The sequence below is a fragment of the Dermacentor variabilis genome, unplaced genomic scaffold, assembly GCF_050947875.1.
Source record: "Dermacentor variabilis isolate Ectoservices unplaced genomic scaffold, ASM5094787v1 scaffold_13, whole genome shotgun sequence".
Classification (NCBI taxonomy): Eukaryota; Metazoa; Arthropoda; class Arachnida; order Ixodida; family Ixodidae; genus Dermacentor; species Dermacentor variabilis.
Genome location: NW_027460291.1, coordinates 46,769,390 through 46,796,590, shown reverse-complemented (window position 1 = coordinate 46,796,590; position 27,201 = coordinate 46,769,390). Strand labels below are relative to the sequence as shown.

At 47.5% G+C, this 27,201-nt stretch overlaps 1 protein-coding gene across 1 annotated transcript in view; it reads left to right on the top strand.

Annotated features, from left to right (window-relative positions):
* The first annotated feature begins 1,789 nt into the window (after positions 1–1,789).
* The window catches only part of LOC142566662 (ATP-binding cassette sub-family C member 2-like), a 104,797-nt gene continuing 79,385 nt past the window's right edge, over positions 1,790–27,201 (top strand). Inside the window, exons 1-5 of the mRNA XM_075677494.1 lie at positions 1,790–1,981; positions 9,415–9,591; positions 18,958–19,125; positions 20,361–20,539; positions 21,659–21,734. Of these exons, the coding sequence (XP_075533609.1) occupies positions 1,790–1,981; positions 9,415–9,591; positions 18,958–19,125; positions 20,361–20,539; positions 21,659–21,734 (792 nt within the window). The remainder of the gene's footprint in view (positions 1,982–9,414; positions 9,592–18,957; positions 19,126–20,360; positions 20,540–21,658; positions 21,735–27,201) is intronic.

Sequence of the window (27,201 nt, the reverse complement as noted above, 5' to 3'; positions counted from 1 at the left end):
CTGATGGTAATTCGCTTCGTTTGATGAGTTCAGTAACTGACGTACGCCCGTGAGATTTATAAGTGTACCGCACGTACTACCTTTCTTGTATTCTTTAGTGTTTGTTGATGTTTGTGTTTGCGTACTGGCTCCAAATGGGCACTGCTTCCTCAAGTATAGGACATATAATAGACTATAGTAAGGAAATAAGAGTGAGACGGTCTATTTCGTCTGGCATTTTCATGTACTTTCTCTTCTATGTGCGCACCCCCAGTCTCGGTCGTCGTCTTTCTTATTTTCACGGGGGTTCCGCTTCAGGGACTTTACAGCTAATATGCCAGGAGACGTACAGCCGGAGTGTATAATTTTAAAGAGTGTCTCCAGAACAACAGTTTGCATAATACTTTAATTGTAACCCCGTCTATGTGCTTCGTCCAAGACAGACTTTTTGTGAACCATAGGCCCAGATATATATATTCTGTTATCTCTGAGCGAGTAATGCCACTTGCTCTACGTGACGAAGTTGGTGAAAAAGGCGCTTCACATTCACCGCCGTAGCCATGAGTGGTGCTGGCTAACGCTCCTCGGGTTAGATCTTGTAGGCGTATATAAGTGTGAATGTGAGGACAACCGTCGTCATACTTGAATCAGTACATCAACAAAATGTGTGGCTGCCTGCTCCCACCGGCGGAAGTAGTTTTCTTCGTAGACTTTCATTGTCCTTTGCATTATTGGTTGTACATTCTATATACATTTCCTCAATACTATCCTTTGCTTCAGTGAGTGCTGACTTCACCTGGTTGCGACAACCATGACATGTCACACTGTGTTAGGTGCAGCGCAGTGACCATACCGCTGTCGGGAACTTCAATTTAACAAACTGCGCTCGTAAAAGCCTACGCAGAAATGAAGCATCGTGCTCACAGTTGAGCTGTAGTGGCAGTCGCCCGCTTTTGTCGCCAGCTGTTGGAAACCGCTTCTTCGACTGTGCCAGAAGCGTCGAGTTATATAAAAATGAATTTGAGAGGACTATCGTTGTTGCTCGTTACAATATGCACAAATTATTTTTCCTTGAATGTAACCGAAAGAAACCCCAGCATTAAAACAGTAGCTCTAAATTGTTAAGAAGCGCATGCCTGAATAACAGGAAAGGAGGCTTATGACAACACCTCATATCTTACATCACATGGAGAGCAAGGGCTCATACACATCTGCCTCTGCAATGTAGCCAAATTTCGCGTTGGCAGGAAATGAAAATTATCCTTTCACGTTCTCACATCACCGAGAGGAGAACTAAGATCTTCTTGTTTTTAATTTTAGTTTGCAGAAACCAGCTTAAAGGAAATTCTAACCCACATACTCTCTCGTTACTAAACAGTACTTTTGACGTTGCCGGTTACTGAGAGCAGATGAGGTACGTTCGTCATGGACCATGTCTGGCGGAATTAAAAATCTGTTCGCTAGTAAGCGCTGTTTGCCATTATACGGATGCCATAGCCAACATATCCGAAAATCAATGTTGGCTCCCATGTGCTCTTACACGAACTGTACAAGCGTAAGAAAATTTTTATTAATACCAGCGTTGATTCTCACCCTCACACCTACGTTTTGAATGCCTTAGCATATCTTAGTGTACTATGCAGATGCAGTTGTCCCAAATAATTCCATATCTCAGCTTTCCAGCTTGAGCCCTTGATTCGACTAGTGTCATATTGACGACTCGTGCGTTCCGCTTTACGGAGTACTTCGTGCGATTGATTACAACGAGGGCATCTTCTCTCCTTGGTGCTTCTCTCCAGGAACAGTTCTGATGGAAAAGTGCTCCTTCGCATGGCCAAAGACAGCGGATGGCTTATTGGAAGCGCAGCTCACAAACGTCAATTTGAACGTTCAGCCTGGGTCTCTCATCGGCGTCGTAGGCTTTTTAGGAAGCGGAAAGTCTTCGCTACTTGCTGCGATTCTCGGAGATATGCACCTGATTGAAGGGAACGTTACGTGTACCGTGAGTTCGGCAGAGTCTTTGGATAAAAACAAGGGTGCGGCCATTTTTTATTGAATAATACGATGCAAAGATGCATACTGTAACCAAAACGCGAAGTTTAAGAGCCCGTACGCTTACCAGGTTCGTGTACGAACTATGGTATTTGAGCTTTTTCATTGTTTGAATGCCTCAGCGTTTTGGTCACCGTCTAGCGGTTCACTCTCCATGATCCTAAGATATAAATACAGGCAGCACAGAGCACAGGCAACGCCGGGCAGGTAAGTCACATATGAATAGGCAGCGGTGCCGGCAAGGTTACGGCGTCCAGAAGACTACGCCAACCGCATTGCTCTGAAATGAGTGCCGAGAGCGTGGCTCGATGGTCCGTCTCTAGGTGCAAGAGAAACTGCGGCCCATTCACAGTATCCGGCGGAAACATGTTACCGCACAAACTAGAGCATGGGGCACTAGTCTGTGTGCTCATGCGAGTAGTGTTGTGCGAGCTTCCTCCGAGCAGCTGAGAATGAATTTATCCCAAGATAGTGCACCGCTAGCGTAGCGACCATGTCTAACGCCATTTCGCACGCGAAATGGGAATGTTGTGGGATCGTTCACCACTCGCGGCAAGTTGTTCTTTCACCCACTTTCATTTCCATTAATTCATCGTTTCTTTATTTGTTAAGCACAAGTGATTTCCCCTATCTTGTCCTTGGTGTCTGTGTTGGCTGTTTATGATAGGACAAGTAATATATATATACACGGGCTGTAGAACAAATGCTTTAGGTACCCTAGTCAGCTAGTTTCAATTGTTGCTGCCTGTTTTGAATTCAGCATTTTAGTGCATAGTTGATGCGCCCCGTTTTATCATTTGGCAAGAGAGTGGTGGCCCCTTCTGGCAAAGCTTACACTGTACTCGTAGGACTTTATTACATGGCGGAACATCGCATAATATCGTCACTTTCTTGCTGTAAATGGTGACATATATATATATATATATATATATATATATATATATATATATATATATATATATATATATATATATATTGCAACGGGGGGTGTTCGCCTAGCAGCACTAGCTCTAGGTTGCAGCGGTAGGCTTAAAACAGGTCGGTGCTATCTCGAAACGGGGAAGCAAGCACACCTTGTCGTCTTCTCATCCACTAGCACCATGCCCGCTGCCCAGTGCCTTCAGTACAATCACTCCGCACCGAAAGAGGAGCCAACCTGGCGACCTAAGGGCACGAAAACACAGAAGGGTCATGGCACTGCTTGAGCCGGGAGACGTGCACAATTTCCTGGCCGCGACGACGCTGGTCGGAAGGCGCTTCCGTTGGCTCGATGAGGTAGTTGACCGCGGATGTTTTCTTCAGTACCCGATAAGGACCGTGGTACTTGGAGAGGAGCTTAGAGGAAAGGCCTGGAGGAGTAGAGGGCACCCACAACCAGACCAGCGAGCCAGGAGCAAAGCACGTAGCCGCAGTAGATGAATCATGGCGATGCTTTTGGCGCCACTGGTCCTGGGATGTCAACGAACGAGCGAGCTGGCGACATTCTTCGGCGTAAGCAGCCGCTCTAGAAACAGTCGTGTACTCCGAACCATCTGGTCGGTAAGGCAGAATCGTGTCCATAGTGCATGAAGGTTCGTGTCCGTAAAGGAGAAAGAAAGGGGAGAACCCAGTGGTGCTTTGCGTGGCGGTATTGTAAGCGTAGGTGACGAAAGGCAGAATGCGATCCCAATTCGAGTGGTCAGATGAAGCATACATAGCCAACATGTCACCAAGGGTGCGGTTGAAACGCTCTGTCATCCCATTAGTTTGAGGATGATATGCCGTGGTGGTACGGTGAATGATGCGACACTCCTTTAGCAATGCTGCAATGACGTCGGAGAGAAAAACGCGACCGCGGTCGCTCAGTAATTCTCTAGGTGCTCCATGGCGTAAAATCAGGTTTCGAAGGATAAAACTGGCGACGTCTTTTGCTGTGGTAGATGCTAGGGCTGAAGTTTCGGCGTACCGCGTGAGGTGGTCGATAGCGACAATAACCCAGCGGTTGCCACTTGGAGTGTTGGGAAGCGGACCGTATAGGTCAATGCCGACGCGGTCGAACGCGCGCGCGGGGCATGGTAAAGGTTGTAAGGGACCGGTGGCATGTTGAGGTGGCGTCTTGCGTCGTTGGCATATGAGGCAGGACCGGACGTACTGGCGAACGAAGCGGTACATACCGCGCCAGTAGTACCGAAGCTGGATGCGAGAGTATGTCTTTAAGACACCAGCGTGGCCGCATTGGGGATCGTCGTGGAACGTGGCGCAGATGTCAGGGCGCAGGTGTCGGGGTATAACAAGCAACCACTTGCGACCGCTCGAATTGTAGTTGCGGCGGTACAGCAGGTGATCCCGAATGATGAAGTGCGCGGCTTGACGACGGAGCGTTCGAGAAATTGGCGCTGGCGACTGGCTAGACAGGAAGTCAATAAGCGAAGAGATCCATGGGTCCTTGCGCTGCTCTGATGGCATGTCGGTAATGTTGAGGGCGAAGGCTCCATGTGTGGAAATAGACGAGTGGACAGGACCGGAGGGCAGGGGTGACCGGGATAGAGCGTCTGCGTCTGAATGTTTTCGGCCGGAGCGATAAACAACGCGGATGTCGTACTCTTGCAGGCGCAATGCCCAACGGGCGAGCCGACCAGTTGGATCTTTTAATGAAGATAACCAGCATAGGGCATGATGGTCGGTCACGATGTCAAATGGACGCCCGTACACATAAGGGCGAAATTTTCCGATTGCCCAAATGATGGCCAGACATTCCTTTTCAGTAACCGAGTAGTTCGCCTCGGCTTTGGTAAGGGTGCGGCTGGCATACGCGACGACGTACTCTTCGAAGCCATCCTTGCGTTGTGCAAGAACAGCGCCGAGCCCGACACCGCTAGCGTCCGTATGGATCTCAGTTGGTGCAGATGGATCGAAGTGTCGCAGTACTGGAGGAGAGGTGAGAACGCGTCGCAGTTCTTGGAATGCGTCGTCGCATGCCGGGGACCAGGCTGATAGGTCAGAACTGCCGGTGAGAAGCTGCGTCAAGGGGGCGATGATAGAGGCGAAGTTACGGATGAAGCGCCGGAAATATGAGCACAAGCCGATGAAACTGCGAAGCTCTTTCATGGTGGTTGGTTTGGGGAACTCGGTTACGGCGCTAAGTTTCGTGGGGTCCGGGAGGATACCGTCTTTGGAAACTACATGACCGAGAATAGTAAGTGTGCGAGCGCCGAAGTGGCATTTCTTCAGATTGAGTTGCAGTCCTGCAGTGGAGAGGCACGCAAGGACTTGCTCGAGGCGGCTGAGGTGCGTCGCAAAGTCGGTGGAAAAAACCACAATGTCATCCAAATAACAGAGGCACGTTTTCCACTTCAGCCCTCGAAGAATTCTATCCATCATTCGCTCGAAAGTGGCAGGCGCGTTGCAGAGGCCGAACGGCATGACGGTGAATTCATATAGCCCATCAGGAGTTACAAAGGCTGTCTTGTGGCGATCGGCCTCTGCCATTGGCACTTGCCAATACCCGGAGCGTAGATCCAGCGAGGAAAAGAATTCCGCTCCCTGCAGACTGTCCAAGGCATCGTCGATGCGTGGCAGAGGATAGACATCTTTGCGCGTTATTCGATTAAGGCGGCGATAGTCGACGCAGAACCGAATGGAGCCGTCTTTTTTTTTAACAAGGACAACCGGAGATGCCCAGGGACTGTTAGAGGGCTGGATGATGCCACGCTCCAGCATGTCGTCAACGTGCTGGTCGATGACACGGCGTTCAGCGGCCGACACACGATACGGACGCTGGCGCAATGGTGTTTGTTGGCCGGTGTCGATACGGTGAACGACTGCGGACGCCCGGCCCAAGGATGGTTGGCCAATGTCAAATGAGGCACGAAAACGCTGCAGGAGCTTGATGATTTCGGTGTGCTGCGCAGGTGTGAGTGCTGCGTCGACGGCACGAGCGAAGACGTCTACAGGGGCATCGGTCGCGGCGGGAGGAGTTACGGCACAAATCGGAAGTGATGCCATATCACCAAACATGGTGGCCGGAAGAATGCTATCGAAAGCTTCAGCGGTACCCAGGCACTCGTCACGGAGTAGGGATGACGGGCAGGCGGACGGATTGCACACGTAAAGGGCAGCAGAACCTTCGCAAAAAGTGACGACAGCAAACGGAAGAAGAAAGTTCCGGCGGCGCGCACAAGTGGTCGACGGCGTAAAAAGGACAGATGAGTTCGCAGCAGAGCTACATAACACAGGAACCAGAGCGGCGGAGAAAGGTGCAATATCGATGTCAGAGGCGGCAACAACTTTAGGAGAATAATGGTCGTCAGGGTCAAAACACGGCACTGATAACGTAAGTTCGCAACGAGCGCAGTCGATAAGAGCTTGATTTACAGATAGGAAATTCCAACCAAGAATAACGTCGTGCGAGGAACGAGGCAGGACGACAAATTCGATAACATGCATAACGCTTTGAATGACAACCCGGGCTGTGCACGACGCTGAAGGCTGAACGCGATGCGAGGTTGCCGTACGCAGAGAAAGAGAGGTAAGGGGAATGGTCACTTTGTTCAAATTGCGGCAGAGCTTCTCACTAATAATAGAAACGGCGGCTCCGGTGTCGATAAGTGCGTGTACGGTGACGCCGTCTACGGACAGTTCAATTTCGTTCGCCGGCGCAGAATGAGGCCTTGAAATGTTCGACGGAAACGCAGTTCTTGCCTCTGGAACTGCGACTGCTAGTTTTCCTCTCGGGCTGGGCTGGGTCGGCGAACCATCGGGGAAATGGATCGGCGACGTGGGGAAGGCGACCGGCGTGAATCGAAGGGGAGGCGACTGTAAGAGGTGTCCGGAGGAAGGTTAGGTTGGTCCTGACGCGGAAGTCGAGCAGGCCTGTAGCTTGAGGCACCCCCACTGTCAGGTAAACGGGGGCTGCGACGGCGGCAGAATCGTGCTACGTGGCCCGGAAAATGGCATGAATAACATATTGGCCGGTTATCAGGTGTTCGCCACGGGTTGACGACAGGGGCTCCAGCAGCCGAGTAAGGAACGACTATCGGACGCGAAGGTGGCGGCGGTACATGGAAGGTGCCGGTGGCCCGGTAGGAATCAGGAGCCGGAGGAGTGTAAGGCCGCGCGACAACGTCAGCGTACGTTAGCGGTCCAGCTGCAGGCTGCGGAGGAGGGGCGGATGGCAGCGCCGCGGCAACTTGCGTCTGAATGACGTGACGAAGCGAAGGAGCCAGGGTTGTCGACGGCTCGGGTGCGCTATTCGCCAGAGAGAGTTGGCGTGCGACTTCCTGGCGGATGAACTGCTTCATCTCCGGCATTAAAGCAGAGATGTCGGCAGCGTCGCGACCGAAGTCCAACGGGGAGAGATCCGCAGTGTCCTGCTGAGCAGCGCGTGTTGATGCACGTTGCTTGCGCAGCTCGTCGTACTGCTGGCAAAGCTGTATGAGCTCGGCAATCGTCCGGGGACTCTTCGCGACGAGCATTTGAAAGGCATGCTCATCGATGCCTTTCATGACGTGCTTGATCTTGTCTGCTTCATCCATGGATGAGTTGACGCGCTTGCAGAGCGAGAGCACGTCTTCAATGTAACTGGTGAAGGTCTCGTCCTGGCGTTGAGCTCGACCACGCAAGCCCTGCTCAGCGCGAAGCCGGCGAACTGCGGGACGGCCGAAGACCTCAGCCAAAGTCGCCGTGAAAGCCGACCAGGTGGTAAAATCGGCTTCGTGATTGCGGAACCATAGGTTGGCCACGTCAGTCAAGTAAAATATGACATTTGTGAGCTTGGCGCGGTCGTCCCACTTATTATAGGCGCTTACACGGTCATATTCGGCGAGCCAGTCTTCCACATCGTGGTCGTCTGTGCCGCTAAATATAGCCGGATCGCGCTGGCGGATAACACCAGAGCAGACGATGGCCGGGGGCACGGGAGCAGCAGCCTGGGACGGTCGCGGTTCATCCATTGTAACAGCTGGTAGTAGCGTCCGACTGCGGAGTTCCAGGATGTTGAAGAGAAACCCAGCAGCTCCACCAAATGCAACGGGGGGTGTTCGCCTAGCAGCACTAGCTCTAGGTTGCAGCGGTAGGCTTAAAACAGGTCGGTGCTATCTCGAAACGGGGAAGCAAGCACACCTTGTCGTCTTCTTCTCATCCACTAGCACCATGCCCGCTGCCCAGTGCCTTCAGTACAATATATATATATATATATATATATATATATATATATATATATATATATATATATATAGCTCATATATATATATATATATATGAGCTGCTGCTTCAACGCAAATTGTAGCACAGCATAACACTCCCCTGCTTTAAGAACAATACAGGTCATCAAACTGATTAGTTTGTCTTACTTGAACGCGGTACCAATTTTGAAAATCACGCGATCTACGGGAACGCTTCACCTGCCTTAAGGACATATCTAAGTAGGGAGGATAATAATTATGGATAAATTTTCAAACCTTACTTGACGCGCGAAATATTGACTTTTAATGCTATTAGCATTCTTAGGGCACTTCATACAATTTTCGGCATATGATTGCCCACCCACCCCCCCTTCTATCGATATATATATCAATGTCTAACTCTTTTCCCGCCAACCTGGGTCACTGGTCAGTCAGTGGTCGAATGACTCGTGGATAGGGCTGCTGTTCTAAGGGAAGACGGTTCGAGACCAAGCGTCGGACCAACTCGAGTCACTGGATATGTGACACTCGGTACGCGCTGCTCTTCAGTGAACCACTTCCTGCGGAACTTAGGTCGCTGGGTACGTGGCCAACAGGCGGCGCACTGCTCTTCAATGAACCTCTGTGGCACCAACCTGGGGAACTAGATAAGTTTCACTGCCTATGGGCTGCTCTACTATTAGAAAAATATTATCCTTTAAATTCATACGATGCACGGCGGGATTGAACCCGCGCCACGGGTCGTACTCCCGGTGCTGCCGCTAGATGACACAGCGTGTGCGGTTGGATGCACGAGAAAGGAGGCTGCCTGCTTGCACGTTTCTCCGTTGGCCATGCGGTGAGTCGCCACAATGCTTCAACGCTGCTTGCATTAGCGTCGAAATTCAAAGTGAAATGCGGCCGGCGGAATTAGTTAGTCAGCGTAGCGATATCCATACTTGCGCTGATTTTTGAGAGTGGCGAACACGATGAAACACAAAGCAAAATTAGGTGAATGCAAGCAAAAACTATATTGTCTTAAGGAAACGCAACCATTCTACGACAAATATTTCAGAGCAACGTACACGTAGTAGAGTCTAGTACTTGAAAGAGCTCAGCATGCCACTTTTCACTCTTATAAGCATTTCGGCCATGTCTCCATGTTCTGCTCCAGTTACAATTGTCTTCCAGCTGTCGTATTCTGTACTCTTGACAATTTAACCATATTTTATCTTTCTTTCAGGGCCGGGTAGCATTCTCTCCGCAGCTTCCAGTCGTGCACAATATGACTATCAGAGATAATATTTTGTACGGCAAGCCTATGGATGCCCCCTTCTACCATCGTGTCATTCGTTGCTGCCAACTCGTTGACGACATAAATAAGCTGGAGGCTGGAGATTTGACTGAAGTAGGTGAAAAGGTAGGATGAAAGTTTCGTCCACATTGGAAATTCTACTCTCACCTTAAATCTTCTTGCTGAATGTCTTAATACTGCCTGTGAGACTTGTGCAGTAGATGATACTCTTGCCGCAGTGTTCAAGATTTGATGCGTATTTGTGTACACTCCTCTTCACCATAGCAACTTCATCTTGTAGCAAAATTTTCTACATTAGATTTTATTCGACGGGTTTTCTTTGTTATTTGTTTTCGGTTTGTGGCACCTCTATGCACATTGCCAGTGCTGAACTTTCTGAAGACGCGCGAAGCAAATGCAGGTGCAAGAGACAAAGATCAGTAGAACTATACCAGACATAACTAGAAGCTTCATGTGAAATAAAATAATTTGCACTTAACAAATGAATTTTATTTGTTAAAGATACCTTCAGGCCCACTGACACTTGAGAGTGAAGTTACATTCACTCAAAGGAAAATAAAACATAATAGAAAGTATTGTGAGTTGGAAATGCTAAGTGATATACTCTAGAAAAGATGATGGCCACTGAGAGCTACTGCTTTTGTAGACGAGCGATTCCACTATTGTGCTGTCCCTTGTAATATATCAATGTCATGAAGAGCCACCTTTACATAAATAATGGCTTTTTGAGTGAGGCAAAGCACAGGTTAAATGTACTGCGGAGACGAGAAAGGCTCATCACGAAGCCGGTCAAATTGTGCCTGAAAGGATCTCAAACAAAGTAGTGTGCGATGGTGTGTGAAGTCTCGTACATCGAAGCGTGAGTTCATGCCACAAAAGGGGGCCAAATATTTGTACCTGAATTGCGTGACACGAACAGAGTTATTATGAAGGGCTCCTAAGGAGCAGATCACACTTTTAATATTTTGGTGCCACAGTAATGCAGTAATCCATAATCCAGCTTGGTACGAAACATTTAGTTACGGCTAGGTTTGCAGAATATGCTGCGTTTTAGAATTTCACAGCGATATAGTCTAACATTCGGATACAATATTTATGAAAAAAAATTGTTTGAGTTCCAAGAGAGTTTATCTTATTTAACGTTCCTAGATCTTTACTATATGGTCATTATAAACCTGTTTTATGTCCACTATAAGATAAAAGCTTGTTCCAGTGATTACCAATATCCCTGCTCTGCGTGAGCGAATTCCGTCCTAAGGATCAACTCTAAGAACTGCGATTCCACGCAACATCTTCACGACCACTAAAAGCACACTAATCTACGGAAACACTGTGCACGCGCAAATTTCCGGACATTAAGCTCCTGCTGAAACTGCAACAATATTCCAAGCACAGAGAGCACAGACCACTCCCGGGGTACGTCACACTGCGCTGGCGATGTAACAGAGTGACGTCACCGGCGCACGTGCAGCGACCCTGGGGCCGAATCTTATAACGGTTCGGTTGGGGAACCGTTCCTTTGGCCTCACCTGATTGGTCAAAATTTTGATTACGTCACAGGTCGTCAGAGGCAGCGGGGCTGTATCGCAATTTTCGAATACGTCACGCATCTGTCAATCATCTTCAAAGCGAACCGGTCGTAGGAACCGGAGAAGGGGTAGTCCGCTTTGGGTTCCGTTGCTGTGGCTTGGCTGTTGGCTTGTGACCCTGGCCGCGCGCCGGTCGCGCGTCCCCGGAGACGTGCGGGCGTCGCGCGCGCGTGCGTTGGTTGCTTCGGAGGCTATTGCTTGCCTTCGTCGTTTGCTTGGCGTTGCTCTTTCGGTGTCGACCACGGCTGGAAATGCGATACGCTTTCGAAGAAGTGACGGATAATGAGTTGCACCGCCCTTTCTGGCTTTCTAAGTAGACCTTTTGCAGGCTACGCTATCAAATGGAGGAGACTCGGGTGCAAGCGTACGAGTGGCCATTCCACGCAGAGGAAGGGATATTGCGCGCTGCGGTTCATCGGCACCGGCCTGCAGCTCCCAGAGCTCAGTCGGACGGGAAACATTAATCGGAATTGCCTAGATCTCTGCTGCCGGCATTGTCGACAAAGTTGCTCTCGCAATTACTGTGTTGGCCGGTTGAAGGGCTGGGTCAGCTTTGCCGTGACTTCAGCTTCAAAGTCAATGCCCAGGAGATATTTTCATGGTGAGATCGAATTCCCAGTGCTATCGCCAGTGCGAATAGCTCGCAGATCGCCGTTCAGCATTCAGAAGGGTTCAACCTAGGCTGGTTCAGTGCTTCCTTCGTTCGGCTGATAAAACTATACAGTCAGGACGGGAAGGTATTGTGGAGCTCTCTTATTTGGCTGCCCTTTTTTCTCTAGTTCGGGAGTGCCATACTTTGTTTCTCAATTTCACGGCACAGAGCGCACCGTCAGCACCACACTCTTCGATTTGACTTCGCGCAGGCAATGCAGGGCCCGTATACCGTAATGTTCGATATAAGTTCCACTGCTTCTATCACGCGACGCGCCGTGGGGCAGATCGCAGGGATAGCGGCAGCGCGGCGGCGAGCGAGTCATGTCCGAGCCGATGACGAAGGGCGAAAAAAGAAGGAAAATTGATATGGTCGGCTAGTAAAGGTGTCCCTAAGAACCAGTTCACGGTTTTGTCGTGCTAGCTACTTGAGAAGTGCTGGTAGTGCGTTCCTGTTGCATGCATCGTGCGAGCTCCTGGTAGCAGACGACATAGCCCTGCGCTCTGCCAACTCCATGGCCAACTCATTTACGCTTACGATACCACCTGTGGGCTGAGAATGAAAAAGAATGACATTAATAAATTGCTTCTGCATTGCGTAAACGCCCGACACCACAAGTTTATACTTCAAAACTTGGCGTATCACATTTAATTTATATTTTACATTCACTTCGCAAGCAGAAACATTCTGCGATTCCTCGATTAGCTCGTCATATAACGACGTACACTTCAGAGTTGGCACCCTCTCATCTATTGGTCGCGTACTCCCCTTCTTTCACCGCCGGCTTGGGAGTGGCCCATATAATGACGTAAGCGGCGAAGCGGACGGTTCGTATTCCGAACCGTTATAAGATTCGGCCCCTGGTTGGTAAAACACATCCGCCGCCGCCTTTCTGCGTGATGTAGTCGCGCAGTGCTTGGTGTTAGTGGGCTCCACGTGGGCGAGTGTTTCTTTTTTTTTTTTTACGTGAACCTCCGCAGTTCTCTTGCCAGCCAGATTAACATTGTTGTATGTCGGAGAACATCGGCGTATGGTAAAATGCATGATTTTACCATACGCCGGTTTTTTTTTTTTTACTTGTAAACGTGAACCACGTGGTTGTGTGTGATGGATTGTGTGATGAAGAATATGGGCATTTCCATGAAAGTGTGATACGCTTGTGGTAAAGTGTACGGTGAGAAACTGCGACAATATCGTCTCATCTTTGCGTAGGAAAACGGACCGCATTATGTGTGTGCGTGTGTGCGTGTGTACTACGCGGTTAGCAATTCATCTCGCTTGCGAGACTGTGGACAAACGTTGTGTGTATTAAGGCCAGTTGTAGTGATCAGGCGCCGATACAACTTCAAGACCCGTAATTATTGAACCGGGGAGAATGAATGAGACGCGATGATTAGCGAGCCCATGTATCTCGGTCAAAAAATTGACTCGCCATCGCGATCCGGCGAAAGGGGATGGCCAGCGAAGCTGTTAGAAAACCACTCAATTGTCGTCGATGGGGATATGGATGGAGGATATTGTTCTGTCGAGTTTTACCATGACACCGTTGTTGAGCATTACGATTGTGCACTCTTCGAGGCTCATCGTGTTCATGCTGCTCTTCGGGAGTCTTTGCGCGCTTTACCCATAGCGATCTTCCAATGAACTGAATGAGTTCCTAGGCAGGTCTCCCTTTTATATATGAAGTTTGGGGGCGTCATTCACTGATTTGTATGCTGTTGTGACCCCCTTTCCACCGGAGCTGCTAATGCAACCGTAATCTTTACCGGGAAACATACGCGGGGAGAAGGAACGTGCCTCGCATTGTTCACAGGCGCCTATCATCCATCATGCGGTTCCGACGCTTGTTTTGTGCTTTTCTTTATTGAAATGAATACTGAGCTGTGTGTTGTATAGGGGGGGGGGTGGGGCCTGATTCCAAAGGAGATATGCACTTTTTGTCGGTTCATTTTCTTTTATTTTTTTTTTTTTTTTTTTGCTGACGGACGTGAAAAATCCCGACCACCTAGAGGCTAACAGCTTCGCTGTGAAAAAAAAAAAGATATAACATTTGAGCATACTCTATCGACTGAAAGGCATGACTATAACTGAGCTCCAAGCATCTTTTGTCCACCGCCGAAGTTGCGTGCAGGCATTTCACCACGCGGAATGCCCAACAAGCAGACCATTGGAATTATCGCGTTTTAACGCAGATCTCGCGGGTATTAAGTAAAACTTAACTGTTTCTTTTCTTTATTGTTATCTCACTCTTACGGCACAGATTTCATGCTTTGAGGATGCAAATCGACGTGAAAAAGTTCAGTCTTGCAAAGTTGAGAGTAAAGGGAGGCAGCAGACACAGCGAAGTTACCGTGCAACGGATTATACATTTATGTGCGCTTTTGCTTTGTACATTCACATGAACATGACCGATAAGCAAAATTAAATTATGGTGTTTAACATACCTAAGCTGCACAGCGGCTTGTGGGGGCTTCGGAATAATTTTCGCCACCTGGGGCATCCCACCGTGCGCCTAAAGTACGATAACAAGGGTTTCAGCATTCCTCCCTAATCTGAATTTAGGCTCCGCCCCTAGGTGCGGCTCCACTGAGCCACCGTGATGGCTATGGCTGATAGTTTGTAGACGATGTTCATCTTGTATATAGTTATAAAGAAGTCTAAATGGGGTGCAAATGAGTACATCCACGATCATGCATTAAAAATTTGTTAGAAGACCAGTCATTCAAGCGAAGTATAATTTATGCCCCGTGAAAATGTGCATCATCTTTCACAAAATGTTCACTTTCGAAGAGCAATACATTTTCGTGGCTGATTTATGGAAGAGGCACACTCTTACGATGTCACTACATACTGACTTAAGGGAACCATGCACTCGGCAACAATGCTACGTTCTCGTGCCGGTAAAACGGGGACGATTGTACTTTCCTAAGCAGAGTTCGTAAATGATGTCGCTTCAAAAAACAACATGCCGGAATTACGATCGCGGTAGCTGATATGCAAGCAGCGCTGTTATGCAGAGAGAACAGGGGCACTATAAAGTAAAACTATTCCAATATGTTTTTATTCCATTCTCCTGACGTCAAACTTGCGTAACCACCGCCGCAGGCATCGGGCGTTCACCAGCATGGTTGTCCGAACAGACCAATCAAACGTTGTCCTCGTTCATAGGAGGTCACCTTTGTTTGCTTCAAACTAATAACATTGCCTACACTGAGCGGTTTGTCGCATCTAATTGGCTGACAAGAGGCGAGGCGCGAGCTCAAGTGGAGAGGGATTCGATGGGGCCGAGCCACTGCACTGAAAATCGATAATAGGATGAAGAGGGTGGTGCCGGCGCCCACGATTGGTCCGCTTTCCCTTACTTAGCTGGCGGTGGTTGGTCGAAAATCACGACGGCATGCCACGGAAGCTTAAGAATGACACTAAAACGGATCCTCAGGAACTAAAAGTTGGCAGAACGAGGTCGTAAACGTGCCGGAAAGTACTCGAAAAGGTTAAACGGCCACGCAAAAAGTTTTACTCCAGGCAAATAAACCCATGCTCTCCGGCAGGGGCGAGTAGCCAGTGCCGGAGCGATCGGCAGCGCCATCTTTTATTCCTTTCGTAACGGGGCAGCCTGCGGCTATTCAGAAGAAAATTCAGTATTGTTCGGCAAAGAAATGCATATTTAACGCCTACACGTCCCTTTGACGCGGTGAGTGTTTGCGGTTTTGTGACGTCGCGTGACAGGCAGTTGAAGTGGCTGCAGCCCGAAAACTTTTGACCAATAGCCGAGGGCTAATGACGAAAAGGCCTGGAATCAGAAATAACTAATTTTTCACTTGTTCTGTCAAAACATGCATAATCAGTGGGGACACGTCATATTATATGGAGAGCTATCGCGGTTTTCGTGACGTCGCATGACAGAGAGGTGAAGTGGTGGTAGTCCAAGAAAGCTTTTGACCAATCCCGGATGGCTGATTGCAGAATTGTAATTGAAAAGTTTGGAATAGTTTTTATTGCGCCCCAGGTCGCATGAACATTTTTTTGCCAGCCAGCGCCCACTTCTGAGGTGCGGCAGATGGGAGGGGCACTCGCAGTGACGTCACGTTGTTTGTAAACAGAGAAAGTGTATTAAACTTGCTTTTCGCTGCAGTAAATTTCTAAGCCAATCACGCGTTAATACGACACTGGAACATTTTATGGCGCCTATCAGAAGGCACGTCGGCAACAACGAAGCACCTGTCATCCTCATCTAAGAGTAGCGGCCTCCCAGCCAATCGCCTGCGACAGCACGCTCCATCGCTCACCAGCGGCAGTTCGACCGGCGCAGATTGGCGTCATTAGATTCTAAGGCTGCCGCCTCCCTATCAAAAAATTCCTTTATACGTCGGCAGTAGCGCCGGCCGTTTACCTTGCGTGAATAGATTTTTGCTTACGTTTCGCTCAAGGTCGCACCATACTTTACCATTGTATACACGTCTTTTGTTGACTGCAGCGCTATCTTTAAACGTGTAAGCATTGCTATGCTTACTCCACGGAGAAATCCGTCCGGCCCTCCGGCCGTCCTTCCGTAGCGTAAGACGATCGCTTTCAAGACAGGGCCTGCATCAGCGAAATAATTGACCTTCGAGCTGCCTCTCGCTTCAACGCGAACTAAACGGCGAGAAAGCAGCGCACACGAAGCTTTCAGCGCTTGGCGCACTCCATCCCCATCACCGATCGCTTTCAAAATAGGGCCCGTGCGGCCGCGTCATACACAGCCGCCGCCGGAGTATGGTTGGTCGCGGTTCAAAATGGTTCGACGCGGATAGGTAAGGCACTAAATAGTGATAACGGCTTATAATGATCGGAGCGTCGTCATTGCACCTGGCCCGCCACCAGCTGTACTTAGCGTGTGTCAGCAATTCACCTTTCGCTGGTATCCGCAGCAGTTCATGTCGCCGCAGCGTTGCCGTTTGTACTGGTCGGATCAATTTCCTAACATTGATAATGACACCGGGCTGCGTTCAGATGAGCAAGTGGCGCAATGCTTACGGTATAGTTAGACAACTCCGAGAGGAGTTTCTGCGTGAACTTTTTACAGCGGAGGGCATCGTAAGTTTGTGGATCTTACCATGGCCTCCAAGATCGTGCGGCACGCATGGTCACCCGATCTCCGATGATGAGATCTTACGAAGCCCTTTAGCTTTGTGATTTTGCTTTTTTTATGAAACATTTATTGAGCCAAAATTTGTTCATAAGTACTTTTTGTGAATTTCGCCCCTCGTTTGCTAATTATGCTAATGCATGAACAAGCTGTGCGACTGCAGATCCTGCTCTTCAAGGTGTAGTTGCGCCTGGTAAACATTACAACAACATTTTCGAGACACAAACTAGCAAGCGCACCCCACCAGGCACCGTTTTGACTGTGCAGTAAATATAGGGGACAACATTGGGCATTATAAAGCAAATAGAACGAGACTTATTTGCAACAATATTAAGGTACATAGCTCAAATGAATAATAAAAAAATGTAATTACGCATTATTGTCCTGTGTTAGCGTCAGTGAACTTCCCAATTTGGTCCACTGCCTTAGCCGTAGCGCGATGTTGGCGATGACCTAGGCCAGGGCTCCCACAGGCCCTTATCGTACCCTTCCCCCTTCCCGGCTTCTTGGTTTTGACGCAGCGGCAAGCAAAACGGACTCGAATAAGAGAAATACATAGTTAAGAATGCTTCGGTGGCAAGTTGAGGCATGACCTTGACGTCGCTAAAATCGTCAATTCACGGAGGCTCGCAGCTGCGCGTGCCCAGTCACCGTCTGCACCATCTTGTAAATTTTATTTTACTTACCTTTTCCAATTAAAAAATAAAATAAATTATGGGGTTTTACGTGCCAAAACCACTTTCTGATTATGAGGCACGCCGTAGTGGGGGACTCCGGAAATTTCGACCACCTGGGGTTCTTTAACGTGCACCTAAATCTAAGTACACGGGTGTTTTCGCATTTCGCCCCCATCGAAATGCGGCCGCCGTGGCCGGGATTCGATCCCGCGACCTCGTGCTCAGCAGCCTAACACCATAGCCACTGAGCAACCACGGCGGGTACCTTTTCCAATTAAAAGCAAACGTCGGGGAAATTGATTCGTTTTACCTATTTATTGTGTTTTTTTTCTCGCTTAAACCCAGTATAGGCGTCCACAACACCACAGGGTCGACCTGTGTTCTTGTGTCACAGGATCGACTATCTACACATCTACGTGGTCGAGATCATATCCTACCCATAGCACAATATTGGGAGACTTTAAACGGGGGAAAACAGGCAATGCGACAGGCCGCAAAGCGCCTCGGCTATGGAAGGTTCAACGTTTAAAAAAAAATATTGGGAGTATTTTGTCAAGTGTACGACCTGGTGAACGGCATAAAGTATTTAAAAATGCTATAACCAGTGAGTTCATGCTGAGCAGTATTATAGAAACACATGATAAACTGTAAGATGTCGTCCCAGTTTCAGTGTCTAGCATCTGCATACATAGCAAGCATGTTCGTGGGAGTCAGCGGTGAGGGGATGCTATGCGGTTGCATGACTAAACTTGGCAGCAGAAAAACGGAGGAGCTCCTCCAAGTCGTCGTCCAGGAACTGGCGACCACGGTCAAGGAGAGCTGTGGCTCAAGGTGACATGGCGGAGCATGAAGAGCGAGACGTTGGCCGACGTTGCTGAAGGAAGTGTGGCAGTTTCAACTAATCGTGTCACGTGATCGACATACACAATGATTTATGGGTTAGTCTTCGTCGATCACGTAAAAAGACTGAGAAGGTGAACGTGCACGAGTTTTTACAAGTATTTTTTTAAGCCCCCGAATCAGGGTGGCGTAACACTTTTGGTACGTTGCGTCTTTTCTCCATCATGCTTCTAATGCGAAAGAGACTTGGAATATTACACTCTCGGCCACTCATGGCCATGAATATAATTCTAGGCAGTTCTGAGTGTGCCACGAGGGCAAATTTTCAGATGAAGTGCTCCTTTTGGGGCCTCGTCCGAGGTTATATGTGTTTTTCAGCGTTTTTTAATATTTTAACCCTGTCGCAATACTGCACATATTTGACCAGTACTTGGTTTTACAAAAACAGAACGCTTTGCGCGTGGTAAATATTGCTCGGAGCAGTTGATTTCTTTTCTTCTACGTGCCTTGTTTCTTTTAGTCCAGAAACATAACTGTCGAAATTACCCCAGCATCGCCATTTTTTCACCATGAAATACAACGCAGGGAAACAGCCTCAGCGGTGGTCAAAAACAGCGCATCTCCATCGCCCGCGCTGTGTACAGCCAGAGCGATGTGTACCTGCTGGACGACCCGCTTAGCGCCCTGGATCCAGTCGTTGCTAGCTGGATTTTCAAAGAAGTCATAGGCAATAATGGCTTGCTTCAGCACAAGGTAAAATTTGTATAGACTTCTAGAATAAACATTATCAAAAAAGTCTATATTTCCCACATTATATACCATATATTCGCATATCTGACACATTGCGGAGACGTTAGTACAATTTAATATCTGTAATGAATAGGATATTCGGTAGCGCTGTCTTTGGCGTTCATGAACCTTTCTCCATCTTGCAGATTGGTGTACAATTGAGCTTCTTAACCCTTTCAGCCGCTGCCTTCGTCATTGCGCACAGCAGGATAGTGAATCAACAGCAAAAGCACTGATAAACGTAATGATATGTCAAATGTGTTGTATACATGCTGAAACACCTATTCCAACTGTGCTGCAATTTTGCATAGCGTACAGAATGTTTTAGGGAAATGAGTGGGAACGCAGACGATTGGGTGCGTACTCGGGACGTATGTTGTATGTAGCGGGTTCACTTCTTACATTGCTTTTCACAATGTCATGCACCAGGCATAGTATTCAAGTGGCTGGATAAGTTTAAACTTTTTAAAACGTGAAATAGTACATGTTTTCATATTTGATGTTCCCATAGCGAGTTTTCGCATTGAGTCGAAATTCTGTAGACTTGACAAAACGCACTAACAAATTGAAAATTCTGAATGTTTTCTGCAGCTGCACACTTTCTATAATTGAAGACGCAAAATATGTGGTAAAAGCAAGCTTTCAATCAACGGGATAAAGTGGCGTCTGAAAGGGTTAAGCGTCTTCGCTGTGTGCTGTAGATGCTGCAGAGTGGCTAAATGCAAACGGTGCTTCCATCTGGCTTTCATGTGCGATAGTTGGGGATTCCTGTCAATCTGTCTTGCCATTTCTACGTAATGTGGGCCTGCGAGTTTCAATTCAAAATTTTTTGTTGCTTTTGGGCGCCTTATCCACCGAAGATTTGTAAACAGTTGAGCATCAGTTTCTCAAACCCGCCGCTATTTAGCCCTGTGGCTACGGTGTTACGCTGCTGAGATCGAATTCGCGGGTTCGATTCCTTCGATGGCGGCCGCATTCTCATGTGATCAAAATACAAAAAAAAACAGTTGTCTACTTAAATTTATCAAACAACCGTTGGTGAAACATCAAACAACTGCAAGTCGTCGAAATTATTCCAGAGTCACCCACTGCGGCGGGTCACTTAACCAGGTCATCATTCTGGCGCGTGAAGCCTCAGAATTTATTTATTTGAAGTTCCTATACTTGCGTTCAACCGCACATTTTCCTTTTATTTTCAGACGCGAATAATGGTCTGCAATCAAGGACCTTACTTACGCTACATGGATAAACTCATCTTTGTCACTAGGGGAAGGATTAAGGTATTGAATAGGATTGAAGATCTCGTGAAGGACCCCGATGCGCCAGAAAACTTCCGAGCAACGCTTAATCGACGTTCCCTGCAGAACGGGACAGCAATGTAAGAAAATGTCTTCGTATCAGTGATGCATTCATACGGACAAATATTAATGATGTTTTTTATTGATTGTTATGATTTATTTATTTATTTATTTATTTATTTATTTCATAATACCCCTAAAGGCCCCCGAAGGGGTATTACATAGGGGGTACCGATACATGAAAAAAAAGTGAGCTTTGCGCGTTACGGAAAAAACAACTGAAGTACACAAAAGTTATACAAAATTTTTACAAAAGAAAACACAAAAGTTATACAAAAGTACGATATTTAGCAAAATACACAAGTAAACAATATACGAAACACAATATACGAAATACATTAGGCAAGTGAAACTCAGATAGAAAATACAAAACTGACAGAGAAAATAAATTAAGGGAATTAAATAGGTACAATGTAAAAGAAGTAAAACGGGGTGTTCCTCTAAACTGCTTCAGTTGTCACGTTAACAAATTAATGAGACATGAATCCACTTGTACAATGTGCACGCAGAATGGTAAGACAATGATCAAAACAATATATACACTGAACAACGTATGAAGAAACGGTACATAATGGATATTTACATGTAACTATTGCGTAAAAGTTCCTGAAAGGTTGCGAAATCGGTTTGAGTAGCAATGTGTGATGGTAGGTTATTCCATGCAACAATTGTTCGGGGAACGAAGGAGTTAGCATAGTTAGCTGAGCGACAACTGATGCGTTTTATCTTGAAGATATGGTCTGTGCGTGGAAAGAAGGCTGTCGCTGGTTCGAAGATATGGTGAAGGTGCGGATGATGATAAAGTTTGTGCAGCAGTGAGAGGCGGGCAATTCTGCGGCGATGAGATAAGTTGTCAAGCTGAGCGTGAGCTTTTAGTGCTGAAATGCTAGTATAGGGTGAATAATCAGAAAAAATGAAACGGACCGCACGGTTTTGCAGTGATTCGATTTCTTGGGTGATATATGTTTGAAAAGGATGTTTGATGTCATGGACGTAATTTTTTGAGGCAACTGAAGACACAAAGATACTTCTTTTGAAAAGCACTGCAATCAAGTATAATGGGGCTTCTTGACATTATAGAAACATCACTGCTGCGCATCAGGCTAGTCTGCTTTCAGTAATTGCAAGCTTGGTTGCAGTACCGGCCTGCGGAATATTGAAGAAAACGACATGGTTGGACGACTCACTGTGGATGAACTGGGACAATCTGAAATGGTGAGTATTTGTAAACGCGAGAATACGATGACATGGGCTGACATACAACTACTGTGACAAGTCCAGCCCTCAATTTTTTATGTCTACGTTACAAGGTTGCACCCATAATGGTGACTGACTATACGACAAATCGCGACAGCACAGAGGTCAGCCTTCCTAGTGAAAAGAAAAACGGTTGCAAGGGCTTTGAGAAACAATGCGTGCCCCTACTTCCCGTCTTCTCGGTTATCTATTTAAGCATTGAAAATTTCCGTAAGGCCTGGCGTCGAACCGTTTCACTGCTCTTGCCACTTTCATTGGGAATCTGGTGGGAATGCTACTGTTGACTTGCGTCGGATGGTACCTGGAAATTATGACGCGAACCCATATGCGGTGGTCCGGTTTCGGTGCGTTCGGTGTTCGATAGAGAACGTGTTTGATTTAGTCACATTTTCACATTTATCCAACATCGAAGTATATACATGAAACGATTAACGATGGTGGTGTTCCTTCTCGTCAACGGCTCCACTATTTAGCACACCGAGTTACCGTCGGTGCTTTTATTTAGTATGGGAATAGGGGGGGATCGTATATTGTGCAGAATTCACAGGAATTTCAAGCATATATCTTTCTTTGCGTTTACCGAGTCTGAAAGGTCGTAACTTCAACCTGTGAAGGCATTCTGCAAGGAGGAGCGTTAAGCTGCACGCTGTCTAACGAATCACTTCTAGGACTTTCGGTCATTGGCAAGAGCAGTCCAGATATTGAATTTCGGAGACCATAGCAGGATTTTGGCGTTCGGCTTCGCATATTAGCAGCTGCGAGAGAGACTACCAGAAGGCGGCTACACAAACATCTTCCTAGCTGCATCAGCAGGGTTTCGTACTCGCTTCAGAAAAGTGTCGCTCAGTTGCATTTTCACGCAGTGCAATGACGCTTTATCTTATGCTTATCAATGGACAAACAATTAGACAGGAAAAAACCCCATGGTATTGTATAACGCATCATCCCGCACGATTGATGATGCGTGTCATAATTGATGAAAATGTTGAGTGTGAATGTGCAATTGCCCATATATTCGGTGTTCTTTTTTTAAAGAGTCGTGCGTGGCATCTGTGTAATCGATGCCGCAGCGATATGTCACTAAATATAGGTCGGTTAGCTCACGCCATGCCTGTGCTGTGTAACACCAGAAAAACAAACTACCGCGTGCTTCGTTGTGCACAATCCAAAGTACTAAGGGCGTGCCTGTTCCTTCTTCAGTGTACATACACAACTGCCACCATCGCGAAAACACGTGACGTGTACTCGACCACCCAATAGCAACGTACATTGTGACGAAATTAAAATTAGATGTAATTATGGGGTTATACGTGCCAAAACCAGGATCTGATTCTGAGGCACGCCGTAGTGAGGGACTCCGGCTTAATTTTGGCCACTTGGGCTACTTTCATCATCATCATCAGCTTGGTTACGCCCACTGCAGGGCAAAGGCCTCTCCCATACTTCTCCAACTACTCCGGTCGTGTACTAGTTGTGGCCGTGTTGTCCCTGCAAACTTCTTAATCTCATCCGCCTACTTCACTTTCTGCTGTCTCCTACTGCGCTTCCCTTCCCTTGGAATCCAGTTCGTAACCCTTAATGACCATCGGTTATCTTCCTTGCTCATTACATGTCCTGCCCATGCCCATTTCTTTTTCGTGATTTCAACTAGGATGTCGTTAATTCGCGTTTGTTCCCTCACCCAATCTGCTCTTTTCTTATGCCTTAACGTTACACCTATCATTCTTCTTTCCATAGCTCGTTGCGTCGTCCTCAATTTAAGTAGAACCCTCTTAGTAAGCCTCCAGGTTTCTGCCCCGCACGTGAGTACTGGTAAGACGCAGCTGTTATACACTTATACACTGTTATACACTGGGGTACTTTAACGTGTACTTAAGTCTAAGTACACGGGTGTGTTTGCATTTCACCATCCATGAAAACACGGCCGCCGTGGCCCGGCTTCGATCCCGCGACCTCGTGCTTTGCAGCGCAACACCAAAGCCACTAAGCAAGCACGGCGGGTATATTGTGGCCGACGTCCACAATGGGCATGTCACCATGCCCGAATACCTTTCCAGAATCTTGCTTGCTTACCAACAACTAGGCCACATACGAGTTTTAGCCACATGCTTACTGCTCACTTGACCTCGTTACCATCGAAAAACATGCCTGAAGCGCGGTCATCGTTGCCGTTGTAGTCCCTACATTCAGCTAGAATAACAGCTACCATCATCATGAAGAAAGCGCAAATGTTATCAGTAGCCTTGAAAAAAAAACATTCTTATTATTGTACGAAGGCAACAATGACTGCTCATTGTGCTCGTACGCGATCTAGCACAGGCCCGATGAAATTCAACGTAATTTACAAACTAACGGCTTTGTTCCCCGAATTCCGAACTAGCTCTATATCTTCCACGCAGCTAACCACAGCGTGACATGTTAAATACGGTTGGGAGTAGCATTTACAAATGCCTACTCCTTTCTCATCGGATTGTCCTGAACTCCCGAATGTGTACTTGGGAGAGCAAATAAAAATTACATATAATCTGTACAAATGTTCTCCTTCAGCACCGGAAGAAGGGCGTTTTATGCGGTTGGCCAATGAGCTTGACAACCGCCCGCTTACGGAAATCAGAATCCCTAATTGTACCCTGGTCCCAACCGACTTCAGCCCGCGTTGCATTGCGTAAAAGAGCTGGTGTGTTTCTTCTAATGTATCGGGACTGTATGAACGCCTGTATTCCTTGTCAGAGGCGCCCATTTTGTTTGCGTGGACGGACTCTAAGCTTCTTTTCTCCTCATCTCTATTTACCTTGTCGCTTCCCCCAGGGCAGAGTAGCCAACCCGACTCTAACTAACCTCCCTTCGTTTCGTGTCATTTTTATTTTCTCTCGGTCTTTACAGTGTATGTCAAAGACGTAACCATATGACCATATGAGCCCCTGATAGAGTGTCATTTGTAGTTGACCTGGACTGGTAATGGCGAGGCGATTCTGACAGCACGATGCGTTACTGTGCTTACTATTAGTGACAATAATGCATGAAAAAAGTTGTAGTCATGTCCGTAGTAATACCTTCGCAACTGCAAGTAAACAGTGGGTAACTGCAGCAGCTGCGAGTTTTCACAGCCCAGCTATTTATGAATGAAAGAGGCTCACAGATTCGCAGAGCTTAAGAATAACAAACGTGACGGCCTTGTCTTGACCGTAGTCTCTGTGGCAGTGGTGACGAACGCAGTTAATTATTCCGATTACCTATAGATTTCAATGTTGGGACCAATATGTGTTTGCTATCAGGGCAATAACACAAGTGTAGAGTGTATTTTGTTCGTGTCTGCTCTTCGCACCGGCTGTACCATTGAATGCAGTTATAAAGCTTCAGGTATATCTAACTTAACGCATTCAACCAATACACAGGTGTTAAACGGTGCGAACTGTGAGCCAATAAGTATGGACACAAAGACACATAGTATTTACCTTTACGACACGTTGTGTAGTATTATATTCGTTGTATTGTACGATGGGTTATTCTTTTTGATTGCTTGTTCCGATCTATGCGGTTTGGTAGACCGCATAATGGTGTGTGAATGATGTGCTAGTGATAGCTAACTGAATTTGACAAATAATTTAAAATTTGGCTCTTCTGTGTCCATTGTTTGTTTCTCTTTCTAAAGTGTAGCGTACCTCGTCATGGTCACGCAAGGGTTGCTTAAATACCATGTAGGCCTCCGGCTACTACATATTTGATTTTGACAATGGAAGTGCAATAATAGTGTTTCCTATGTTTTTTACACGGTGACTAAGCCAGTACTACCTATTCTAACAACTGAAGATCAGTACTACCAGGGTAGTTCGGTACTTCTCATCTGGTCATGAAGCCATACAGCGTAACCCTGCGAGGCCATTCCATATCGCACACGCAGTAGAAGCGCAGCGGTGCTGGCGTAAATACAACGGCATAGGAGTGGACGCCAGAGCGACACCTTACGCGATCTGGGCGTACGGCCACTACTGTGCAAGGGTCCCTTGCCTTTTAGCGAATGTGAGGATTACACAACCTGCAATTTCTCCCTCCTTTTCTGTACTTCTCTCGCCCTTGATGACAGTGATGTTTCGTGAACACGACAATGCGTATTAGAGGGGTGACCAGACATGCATATGCAACGACCCATAAAAATATAAACGACAGCCGCAGTTAATTGAGGAGCGTGGCATCTTTTTTTATTTCATCCGGCAAAGAACTGATTGCACTGAATGCCACTCATGCAGAGCTTGCTCATTGTGCCTCTGCATTGTGCTTCCTCATTCGTGAAGCAATCCCCTTGAAGTTTGGCTCGTATGACGAGGTTTCATTGCGGAGGAGCTCTGTTATATGTTCGTCCGGCAGGGTCGCACGTTGTCCCGATTTCCTCGCTTTCGTCGTTTCGAACAGCGCTTTACAGTAGTAGCTATATCCTAATATCGTCCACTGACAAGAGAACCATAACCCTTAGATGTGCTACGATTGGCTTTCGGCGTGGGCGGTCCGCGATAGATAATCTTATTGCCTTGTCTCGTCTGTACAGCAACCAAAAGCCTAAAGCGATTATCTGCGGCGATATTCTTGGACATGAAAGGCGCATACGACAATGTATGACATGAAGCTATTCTGGATGCCTTGAAGAACGTTGGCTGGGGGTTCGTGTCTACCAATGGTTTACAGCTTTAAGGCGTAAGCCTTTAGTGGTTCATGAGTGCCCGGGTGCAGTTCTTAGTGTACGGAGGAAAGCGGTGATCGCTGGCGAGGGGTGCAATGAGAGGAGGCGCCATACCAGTAGCGCTGTGCGAGGGGGCGCGTAGGAGAGCGCGCAAATGCGCGTGGTGATGCGCGCACGTGATTGCATCCCATGCTCGCAGCCATGGCGGCGTCCGTTCGCAGAACATTTCAGACAACAGCAACAGAGGCAGTCATAGATAGGCTTTCGCCAATCGCAGTTTAGCTCAGCAAAGTGGCCATTGATTTTTTTTCGAAGGGCAGAACCTTCTTTGTACGCACAGATGCTACAACATCCCACCATTGTACTTGTCACGGTGTGCCTCATGGTGGAGTCCTGAGCCCCACTCTCTTTAACCTTGCGCTCACCGACCTTGTTGATGTACTTCTGCGGTCCATGCATCTGTCAATATACGCAGACATCTGCATCTGGGCATCAGGGGTGACGCGTCTACACGTACGCGCCAGGCTTCCGAAAGCGCCAACACTGACGTCAAACTTCCTTGAATGACTAGGACTGGAGCTGTCGTCTGAGAAGTGCTCGCTGGTTGCTTTCGCGAGCAAGGCGATGCACCCATACGTCATTAAAATCACTGGACAGGCTATCAGTTATGTGAAGACCCACCGCTTTCTGGGAGTAATAATAGATCGCGATCTGTCGTGTTGCCGTCATATTGCCTACATGAAAAACACT